The sequence below is a fragment of the Mustela nivalis genome, assembly GCF_964662115.1.
Source record: "Mustela nivalis genome assembly, chromosome: 8".
NCBI lineage: Eukaryota > Metazoa > Chordata > Mammalia > Carnivora > Mustelidae > Mustela > Mustela nivalis.
The window spans coordinates 140,631,867-140,643,306 of record NC_139027.1 but is presented as its reverse complement, the minus strand read 5'-3'; the positions used below and the strand labels follow the sequence as shown (position 1 = coordinate 140,643,306).

General features: G+C 53.5%; 1 protein-coding gene across 1 annotated transcript in view; it reads right to left on the bottom strand.

Annotated features, from left to right (window-relative positions):
- Window positions 1-225: 225 nt before the first annotated feature.
- CDH26 (cadherin 26) overlaps window positions 226-11,440 on the bottom strand; it is a gene marked incomplete at both ends in the record, with an annotated part of 34,424 nt that continues 23,209 nt past the window's right edge. Inside the window, 4 exon segments of the mRNA XM_082743030.1 lie at window positions 226-508; window positions 5,464-5,542; window positions 10,131-10,356; window positions 10,820-10,839. Coding sequence (XP_082599156.1) covers window positions 226-508; window positions 5,464-5,542; window positions 10,131-10,356; window positions 10,820-10,839 — 608 coding nt within the window.

Below are 11,440 nucleotides of genomic sequence, written 5' to 3'. Positions count from 1 at the left end.
CAGGCCCCCGCCCCGACGCTGGAAGTCTCGGGGGACAAAGAGCCGGGCCTTTCCTCTGCGCTTTTCTCCTCCGGCAGGCGGGTGGAGGGGGACAGGGCTTCCCCGCTGGGTGTGGACCTTCGTCCGCGTCCACGCAGTCCGCGCGGCGCAGCCCCGTGTGAGCGCGGGTCGGCGCTATCTGTGCGGCTGCTCCATGCGTCGGTGCCCTGGCTGGCAGCGCGCTGTTCAGGACTCCTTCACCAATGGGGGGTCGAGGGGGTCTACGTGTCCTTCCGAGATGGGGGTGGTCGTTCGAGGAGCCGGGGTCTGCCATGAGCCCACCAAGCCCGGCCTTGGGTCTGCGTCCTTGTCGCTGACCACCTGGAGCAACGTCCCTGAGCCCACGTTCCCTGCTCTGGTGGCCGGTCTTCCGCCACCACGTGTCGCACAGTCGGGTGACACGACCTTGCCCTCACAGCGCTGCGTCAGCTTAGGGAGAAACGGGCAGACACTGCTCTGCGGCCACAGGCTGCAGGGTTGGGGGGGGCGCTTCCCAGAAGGGGCTGGACAGTGTGGCTTTGCCCCTAGACTTGGAGAGTGTCTGTGCTCTTGTCTGCAGGGCTGGGGAGCGACCGGACTCCCTGCGGCCTCGGGCCCTCATGGAGACCTGCAGCCCCCACTCTGGGGCCTGACACGGGGGAGGCCCCAGGCTGTGACTGCAGAGGGCCAGGCTCCTGTTCCTGGGGCCACGGTGCCACCTGGGGCATCATTCTAACAGCCAAGGGGAGGGGCCAGCAGAAGGACCACCTGACCCGGACCTCACAGAACAGGGTTAGGGAGCCTCAAGTCAGAGGCAGGAGCCGAACCCACAGCTGACGCATGGGCAAAGGGATGCCCTTCCCCCCTGACTCAGGGTTTCTGCCACCTTCCGGGCCCTCGAGTCCAGGCATCGTCTGGGCACCACAGTGTCCTAGAAAACCTGCGAAGCAAATAAGCCAAGTGCCAGCACCACTGAGGAGCCCCCTTCCGGCTCCCCAGGTCGGTACCCTTGCTGCCTCCCGACAGAGCCGTGCAGGGGAGGAGTCAGGCCAAGGACCGTGTGTACACCTCTCCTGTGTGTGTGTTGGGAGAGGGGGAGGCCCTGCAAGTGTCATCACCGGACCTTTCATTGCCGTGGCTTTTGGGGGTGAAGGGAGGCAGAGTGGAACCAACCAGTAGGCTTTTAATATAGTAGAATATGGTTTACATCTTTTTAATTGAGTCCCCCCCCCAACTTGTTAATAGAAGGAAAAACTTCATAATTTGCTTTTATGAAATGAATTCAAGGAATTTTCCATCTCCTGTTTGCTAAATCAAAGGAAATCTTGGTATTATAAGTGGAGCTACCTAAAAACTTCACATTTGAAACTGTTCCTTGGCAGAAATCCAAATTTTCTTGATATTTTAACAACCGATTTACAACAATGTGTGGCAGGGGATTAGGTGCTAAGATAAAATGATTTTGCGAACTGCATCCACCACATCGACTTCTGTTTTATTTCCAGGGGAACCCCTGATTCTACTGATGGCTTTGGTGGTAGGTGTATATTGTGTCTCTGGGCTCAAAACAGACACTAATAAGAAGCAGCTCTTATTGTTGTACTTAGAATGGCGCTCTTCCCAGGATCTCACGTGACAGAAGAATCTGGCTACTAAAAAAGGTTGAGGAACAAAATGGACCAGAGGGTCTCTGGGGCCCCTTTAGCTCCAAACTCCTGTAAGCTTGCGAAGAACACTGAGGACTGTTCAGGCCTTGGCCAAGTTCTTAGTGACTCAGCAGCAAAAGGAATTTGCGAGGGACTAAAAACCCTCTGCTTCCAAGTCTAGATGTGTGGTTTCTAATGACTTATCTTTCATTTTTCCACACTCACGCCTCCTTTTACTTTATTTTTATGTTGGGCATATTTTTTCAAATTTCTAATTTTCAGGGCTTCCCACAGTTGTTAGCAGGGTAAGGCAACCCTTTCCATAGTAACACCTTCATCTGTACTTACAAGAGTAGAATACTTGTTTCTCACTCCTCTTGGCTCAAAAAAGCATGTCACAACCCGTTAATTTAAAGAGGATGAAAAATACATAAATAAGTAAAACAAAGTAATAAGGATAGAAATGCTACGGGTCTTATATAAATCACCCAAGGATGCAGACATATGACTAGAAATTCTTGCCATCATAGTGCTTTTAATTTCTGCACTAAAGGAATCATGATTCTAGTGAGCATAGCCAACCGTAGAAAAAATCCATGGGAAAGCTTTTCGGTTGCTTGATGGGATGGAGTTTGAAAATAGGAGATTTTCAAGTCCTATCTTTGGTCCCAAAAGCTCAGTAAGGCTCACTTGGTGCCATGGGCACAGCCTCAACATTTGTGAATGAGGTACATTCGTGATCCCTAGGACCCAAAACCAGCGACATAATTTGCAGGACCCAGAGCAAAATTTAAACATGTGAGACCACTTGCCCAAATATTAAGACTTTCAAGACGGTGACCACAGAGCTTTAAACCAGCACAGGGCCCCATGTGACTGCCCGGGTCTATCTGTGCCCACAACGGCGGCCCTACCAGGGCCAAAGGGACACATTTATGAATGCACAAACCCTTTCAAAGGTGGGTTCATGACATCATCTTTGTGCAGAAAAGAACACCACATTTTTATCTTAGCTCAAACACAGCCCGAGGAAAGGTAATGAAATTATAGAGATCTTGAATTCTTTTTTAGAGGTTTCATCACAAACATTGTAGCTTTTTTTGAACCTTGAATATCTCTTTTAGTAGTTGTCCCCCAAAAATACATTTTTTGCTAAAATAATACCTACTTATACTGGGGCAGTACAAATAAGGTCTCTATTTGAAACGTCTCTTAATTGTGTTACACCAAAGTGGGTTTTCTGGTTTTGATCAAGTGTTAGGTTACGTTATCCTCGGGGGGAGCTGTGTGAAGGGTACACAGGGAGTCTGACCTATTTTTACAACTTCTTACAAGCCAAATTATTTCAGAAAAAAATCATTTTACTTTTTAAAGATTTTGTTTTATTTTACTTTTTAAAGTAAGATCCACAGCCAACGTAGGAACTAAGCGTGGTCCTGAGATCAAGAGTCACACGCGTTACCAACAGAATCAGCCAGGCATCCCCCAGAAAAATCACTTTTAAAAGCATAGCAATAGTTCTAAAATTGGTGCAAAGAGTGTATGAAGACATGATGCAGGAGGGTGTCAGGGCTCAGGGTTGCCCACGGCACCAAGTGGACCTTACTGGGCTTTTGCAACCAAAGATGGGACTGAAATGCGGGGCCAAAGCAATGTGCTTGGAACCTTCCAGATGACCCAGACACCCTCAAATGGACATGAAAAATGTATTCATTTGTGGGCGTTCTAAAAAGCATCATATGTGATTGGGATTGTCAAATAACGTTTTAACAACCAACAATAACCTTAGCTAGTTAGATAAATGAGGTTTTCATTGACTCGTATTTGTTCTACTGGTATCACAAAATCTTCTAGAAGGGCCACTCCTCAAGGGAACCAACTGTCAACCATTAGGGGGCTTATGGCAAGAGAAAGTGAACTTCTGTAATGCCCTGGGGTCCCTGAGACCAAGTACTCCTGGTCCAGTGCTCTCGCTGCCGGTGGTAGCATGTCCTGTAGATCCTGGGGGAGATGCTGACTTACTCAGAAGATAATGCGTGTGTGTCCTTCTGCCCCTTCCCCTTGCCCTACGCTCCTCTGCCCATCGACGCTGGCGCTCAAGACGGGAGGGAGAATGCGAGTGGAAGAGGGGAAGCAGGGAGATGCACCCGGAGACTGTGGAAACAAAGCGCGTGGCCAGCAGTGACTGTAGGAGGAGGCTCCAGCGATCCCCCTGCCACACTGTAGAAGTCTGAGCACGGGGTAGCACGTGCGTGAGACCAGGCCAGTGAGCAGACGAGTGAAGGATGGGGCTATCGGCCATTTCTGCTTCGGGCGTCCTAGTTTATGAGGCCTTTCGATAACGAAGCAGAATTTCAAAGAGAATAAAGCAGGCAACAGATCTTAACCACTGTTGAAGAGACTCCATGCTTCGAGCAGGTTTTAAAACAGGTTAGCCAGTAAGCCAGGCCGCCCTCACTTGGGGGGGGATGCACCGTGGGGACATGGCCAACCAGGAGCCACCAGAGCAATTTCTGCGAGCGGGGCGCAGCGCAGGGAACAGACGCCCGGAGAGACGGGAACCGACGCCTTGGCTTCATCCCCCGCAGATGGAGATGGAGAAAGCGGACTACCCTCCCCCAGGGGCTCTGGTGAAGTGTCCGCGGGATGGTCCTTGCGGGGTGCACACCCCCAGCGCACACTCAGTAAAGCAGAGCTGTTCGCATGCTTCTCGGGAGCGATTGTTCGGGCCTCTGGAGGCTGACAGACCAGCCAGAGAGGAAGTACCCCCAGCCCAGCGCACACCGTGTCCGCACAGGAGAGAAAGGGCAGCCCTCCCCCAGCACGGATTGGTGGGCGGAATGCCTGCGGGACCTGCCCCTGCTCACCCCCGGCCAGGCACCTGCTCTGTAATTTATGGCAGCCCTGGATTAAGTCGCTGTTTTCCGCAGCGGGGTCACCTTGCCCGTAGAGAAGGGAAGGTTTAACCAGTTTGGGAACACAGGCTTAAATGGCACTAAATTGCATGGTGAGAAAATGACTCCCCTTCCGACTCCTCACCCACATGCTGAGGGCCCGGGGGCCCGGGCGTCTGAACCAGCATGGCTTTCCTATCTCTGCCTTCCTCCGGGACCCTGTGCCTGTGGCAGGTGGCTTTCTCTAGCTAGAGCTCCTCGGCTTTATTTCTCTTGTGTCTGTTTTTCTCTTCCCTCTCTGCTCTTCATACCAGTGAAACTTTTTTTTTTAAGATTTTATTTATTTATTTGACAGACAGAGATCACAGGTAGGCAGAGCAGCAGGCAGACAGAGAGAGGGGGGAGCAAGCAGGCTCCCTGCCGAGCAGAGAGTGCGGGGCTCGATCCCAGGACCCCAAGACCACAACCTGAGCCGAAGGCAGAGGCTTTAACCCACTGAGCCACCCAGGTGCCCCAAAACTGTTTTTTGTTTGTTTGTTTGTTTGCTGTTGAAATACAGAATGCCCTATCTAAAGGAATGTACTTTATTTGGACTGAGGTTGATTTAGAGAAAGAAATACGGTAAAAAGTACACTAGCCCTGGGGACATAGCACATGGTAGAAAGTCACGACAGTGACCGGCCAGGCTGAGATTGGGGCCCAGGGGCATCCGATGCTGTTGTCCTTTTGGGCTACACGGAGTCATGGGGCTCACAGCTCAGCAGGTGAGGCTGGGCGCAGGCAGGCGCGGAGCGGGCTTGCCCAGGAACCTCGTGTGCGTTGGGGGGTGCTGTTCTCTGCCGTGGGAACCCCCTCACAAAGCCACCTTTCCGTCTAAACCCAAGCAGCAAACAGGCCGTGCTCACCTTAGTGCCCAGCTCGGCCCCGGCCTCATGTGGCATCGAGCACCAGGACTGGCGCCTGGTCCTTGACATCTGGCCTTCCCTGTGGGACACACACGGAAAGAATAATGACCAAGTTGAAATCACAGACAGCAGGAATGAAAGCAGAGACCAAGAAATGACAACACAGGTCTCCACACCATCACAGAAAACATCCACAGCCGGGAAAATACACCTATTCCGCCCAGAATCTGGGCTCCTTTGGCACCGCTGGTCAGGAGGTGGAGTTTCTCGTTCCGTGACCCATGGGACATGATGGGGACAAGACCCCGGTCTTGAGAGGGTCTCAGAATCTACGGCTCAACAGCTCCCGAGGCTGGGGCGACGCTTTCGCGGGCCCCCGGGGTCGGGCGGTGCTGTGTACTGTCTTGTTCATTCCTCAGTGAGCACACATCCCTGAGGGCCCCGGCGTTGCTGGGGCTGGGTTCCTCTTCTCGGAGGGGTCGCCTATGCCGTCTCGTGGACATGACAGAGCGGTGGAATCAGCAGCAGCATCATGGAGGAGGTGAGTCCTGCCACAAGCGCAGAAGGCCCCTGGGTGTGCGTGTGTGTGCGCGTGGAGTGTTCACGTGAGACGGATGCCTGCGGAGGCGTGTACACTTGGAAATGGCCTGACTTACCCGTGGCTCCAAAGACATAAACTAGTAAGTATCATTAATAACACTAATATCGGCAGCCACGTTCACTCCGTGCCTGGCAATGCCCTCGCCTGTGCTAAAGATTTCGTATTAGTTGATTAAATTGTCCAGTAAACCTGACAGAGAGAGCACGTGCATTATTAAGCTCTCTTTATATGTGAAAACCAAGGGTTTGTTAGCTTCTCTGTCTGATAAGCCACAGTTTTGGAGTCCAAACTCAGGTTTGCTGGATCCCAGGTCTCAGAGCCCCAAAGATATGATGGTAGAAGCAGGGACACGTCCTAAGCTACGAGTAGGAGACAAGGGGACATTTGGGGACAAGGAGGGGACACGGGAAGGCTGTCTCGTCCCTCTGACTGCTGGTCCTTGATCTTGACAGGGGCCCCCAGCCTGCTGGCCCTCACCCTGCAAGGACCAGGCTTCCCTTCCACACCCTCTGCTTCTCCAGCGGCTTCCTCGGCCCCAGGACACAGCCAGTGGGCGTCCGGACAACGAGAACAGCACCGGGCATCCTCACGACCTCTTCTGCTGCAGCTGTGCCCACGGACGCTGCTCAGGGAGGCCATGTCCCCAGTGGGTTCCTCCAGGCTCGGCTGCCTCAACCACGACCCCACACAGGAGGCTGAGCTCAGCCCGGGCCCAGGAGCCTTGTCCCTGTCCCTGGATGACTGAGCGTCTGAGCAGAGTGAAGCTTCCCAGGGCTCAAGGAGTGCGGCTGTTTGTCCAGATAGTCTGTCCAGACGGTCTCCTCAGAACGACACAAACGAATTAGAACAGTGAAGTGCGGCTGTCACTGCGGGGATGGGGCTTCTTCTGGGGTTCCAGCAGTCTGGAGAGTTCGGACCAGACCTCCTGCCTCCTCGACCCCACACCGGGAAGGGCTCCACGCAGGCCTGCGTGGGCGCACAGGCACGCACGCCCCTACCGTGGCCCAAGGCGGTCACTTCCCTTCCGTCGTGCCAGGAAGAAAGAGAAAATGTGAGAAGGACCCAAGGGTGTCATCAACCCCTGGTGTCTCCCATCCGCGGGCACTCTCTAGAGGATCTCCCTGTCTGCCTACTGCAGCCTAACGCCACACCAACTGCACTGTCTCTTCTCAAAGGCATCTTAGAACAACATATCTCGTCCTTCGGGGAGAAAATCGTGGCTCGAGATCTAAGGCAGCAGCAAGGTGGGCCCTGCAACCTCCGTGCAGGAAAGACGGTGCTCCCTTTGGACATTTCTTTGGCTTTCAGTGTTTGAACCAGCTACGCTTGGTTCCGGGTGAAGACAGCAGGAGAGCTCACGGTGCCTGCCTCTGGTTGCCCGGCTGACCCCAGCCCAGGGCTGCCGTGAGGACACGCGGCAAGGTCAGCGTCAGCAGGAGCGGCCTGACAGCCTTCAGGTACCCACTGACCACCTTGTGTCCGGAGGAGGGCGGGAGCTTCCCTGGGCGCGTCGTCTTTGGTGCACAGCCCATCCGCTGGCTGAGTTTTATCCTCTCTGGGGGGCAGGTAAGGATGTCGGGGTGAGACTCGCTCAAAAAGAGGAAGCTAATGGGCAGCAGAGTCTGGGTCTCGTCCCTGCCAGACCAGCGAGCTCTGTGTCCAGCCTCCGCCGGGCAAGGGAGGTGGGGCGGGCTCCGCATTTCCTTAGCGAGCCTGACACGCATCCATCTAGAGCAAGTCCGCTGGTGGACACCATCTCCTCCTAAGCAAGGCTTCCCCCCTTAGCACTCTGGGCACGTTGGGCCAGACCCTTCTCTGTGGTGCGGCCGCCCCGGGCACAGTGGGGCTCTCGGCAGCTCCCTAAGCCTCTCTGCTTCCACTGGAAGCCAAAGCCGTGTCTTCCCACCCCAGCCAAGCCTCCACCCAAACGGTCTCTAGACATTGCCAAACATCGCCTGGGCGGGGGCAGAATCATGCCTCATTATGACCTAAAATAACAGTTCAGTTCAGTTGAGTTGGACAGTTTTCATGGGGATCTTTTTCCTGTTTGCTACTCGAATATGAGGGAGTATGACGAAGTGACGGGGGCTCGGCGGGTGGAAAAACAGGCCCGGGGTTGACGGACATCACCGTCCGGAAACACGACGCGCTGGTTTCCACTACCAGCGTTGAAATGGGTTTGCTCTCATCATTATACGTGATCAGAGTCTGCTGGCCATCCTCGGAGCTTCCAGACCTGACTTCGGACACAAAACAGCATCGCAGCGGGCACAGCAGAGTGGCTACAATGGGACAGAGCAGGAAAATGAGCCGGGCATCTCGTGCTCAACAGGGGTGTGAACAGGACCTCGTTCTGATGACTCGGAGCTCAGCCATGAACAGACAAGGTCAAGTGGGTGGTGGTCATCTCCGTAACTATAAGACAGTGAGGGTTGGGGCAGACGTCAGCGCCGGGTAACTATTGGTTGAATTAATCAATACCACATGACCGATAAAATCCTGTCATTTCTTTGAGAACCGAGCTTGCTCATTCGTGTCCTCCAAGTCCAGGAGTCCAGGTATCTGCCCATCACTGCCCCCACTATTTCTGCAAACCACAGTGTTCATTCGTGGGGCTTATTCAAGGGACGTCCCTTGAGCACTGAGACCCAGCTCTGCTAGAACACAGGCTTAGCTGGCATCTCCCTCAGTTACAAAAGCGAATTTATTATTATTATTACTATTATTATTATTATTATTTTCCTGGGTTGGTTCATTCATTCGTTTGTTCATTCAGTAAACTGCTACCTACTAAATTCCTAGAAGCTGCTTTCACCAGGCAGTCAGTGTGTCCGACCAGGTTGGGGACATCTGATCTGCGTCTGAGACTCTGCTGAGCCGAGGGGTCATTCTCGAGGTGTCCCACTGGTCTCTGCCATGCCGGCTCCCTGCCCCAGAGGACTGCGCTCTGCTGGGAGGCTGGGGAGAGGAGCCGCATCCCCAGGCCAGCACCCACAGACCCCTGACCCGCCAGCATCATGAGCGCGGCACAGGCAGGGGCCAGGGCGCCCATGAGGAGCCCAGTTCCTGTGACCACAACTGAGGGCTCCACACACGTGCCTCTGCCGGGACAGGAACAGACCCTTGCGTGGACAGTCGGCTTCTGGAAAGTCCCTGCTTGTCTCTGATGAACTGAGTAATTACCGGGCAGGAGGCTTCTCAACATTTAGAGTTCCACGCCACGCAACGGCTGACCTCGGTGCCCAGTGTTGCTGGGAGATCAGTGGCTGCCCGCAGGACCCAGAGCCCCCACCCTGAATTATGTCTGTATCTGGTGGGCACAAGCCCAAGGTAAACGGAGGCATTCCTTTCAGGCAAGACATCCCAAAGGCCTAGAGCTCATCTTCCAGAAGCTGAGGGCAAAGGTCAGAGCTTGTTTGGGGCAAAGTTCAATGGTTTACGACACACTCTGGGTCTGAGAGCTGTAAACAGGAGCTCACAGTTCCATCTACAAAATAAGGTACATTCTACGGACACCCTGATAGCGGCTCCAAGGAGAATGTTGACAGCAGATGCCCTTGGCTGCTCCTGGGAACAGCACCCCAGGTCTTCTTTGGGAGACCCCCCCAGTTCCTGAACTCTCAGCCCATGCAGGTCAGGACATGCGAAGCCCAGAGCCCAACAAGAAGCAGCCAATCAGCAGATCTGCCTTCCCAACCCCAACCCACAATAACTGATGGGGCAGCTGACCAAAGCCCCACAGTGATATAAATACCTTTGCCACACACTCGGGTGAGTCCCAGGGACTCCCAGAAGCCACCTGCCACGCAGAGGAGAGCCTGCCTGGAAATGAAGGGACGCAGGGAAAGGCAGAGCCACGGGACACACATCTTCCAGGGACATTCCTCGAGCACCCAGGCCCAGCTCTGAGAGAACACAGGCTTGGCTGGCATCTCCGTCACTTACAAAAGCTGATTTATTATTATTGTTGTTGTTGTTGTTGTTGTTATCATCATTATTCCTTTCCTGGGTCGGTTTGAGTCAGGTTATTTTCAGTGCTTTATCCCCAACCAATACAAATACTCACCCCGATTTCCCCCCAGCTTCCATGTGTCTCCCGCTCTTTCCCACGAATTGTCCAATTCAAACGTAAAGGGGTTGGCATAGGGCTCCAGGTCGGCTTCCTCGGCCTGGAGAAGGAGGGTCTCAGTCAGCGCAGACTCGCAGACCTCCACGTATCGGGAACGGGGATGGAGAGCGGGGCCGTTGTCGCTGACGGCAGACAGGAAAAGCATCTGGGTCCCCGTCCCGGTCTGGAGGGGAAATGGAATTCCAGGAGGGGTTGCTTGTTAATTTAGAGAGACCTCTCGATGCGCACATGCCCCCGGAGAATGGGCAATGTCATCCTCCCAGGAAAGGAGCCATTGCGCTGAAACCACTTCCTTTTCAAGGTCATAGGCTCTCCCCTAGGTGCTTGCTCTGTTCTCCTGCTTTTCTGAAAATTCAGAGTATCTGGGAAGGGTCCCTTAACAAAACACTTGCCACCTCAGATCATTTGTAGAACCAGGTAGAAAATGGACTCATTCGTGTTTCCCGGTGAGTCGTGCCGGCTGTAAAGAAGGGAGCGGGGCAGGAGGGAAATGGGTGTGACATGGAGATGGAGATGTTTGGCTTTTGGCTGTGTCCATGTCTGAGTCCCTGTTGTCAGCAGACACTACAGTCTTGCAATGTGTTAACCATTAGGGGACACTGGGCAGTGGGTCCTCTGGACCCCACCACATTGCTCCTTCCGGTCCCTGGAAGATGGACACCCCCTTGCCGTCTGCCTACCTCAGACTGATTAGGAACACAGACTTCGCATCTTCCTAACCAACATTCTGCTGCAGCATCTACCACATCATCTATATACATCCGTGTACACCACCTACACACGTCATCCACAACCTCATGCAAATGGACCTACACCGACATTTCCCTTAAACTCTGGGCTGTAACTCAGAGACTCCTTAAACACAATGATTAAAGTTATTTGAGAGTCGCTGTTTATTCAGCTCTGTGCTTGGGCAGCTTTCGAAGTCCAGCCTTGGGAGATCATAAAGAAAAGGGTTGTAACCCGCTCAGAGCGCTGCGCACCCCGGTTTACGACAAATTTGTCCCACACAGTCACATTGACCAGAGCTGATCAGTCATTCCAAGGACAGGGAAACTGTGCTAACCAACTTTGAGGAAGAGCTACAGAGTTGTTTTATGGAGGGATGAAACGGACATCGGGTCTGCTGGCAGCTTCCTGGCTGCCTATATCGTCTCTTCTGAATGCATCCTGCCCCTCTCCCCAGGGCACTGGTCCTTGCTTTGCCATTTCAAAAACGATCATGAAGAGTAGTTGCCAAGATGGAT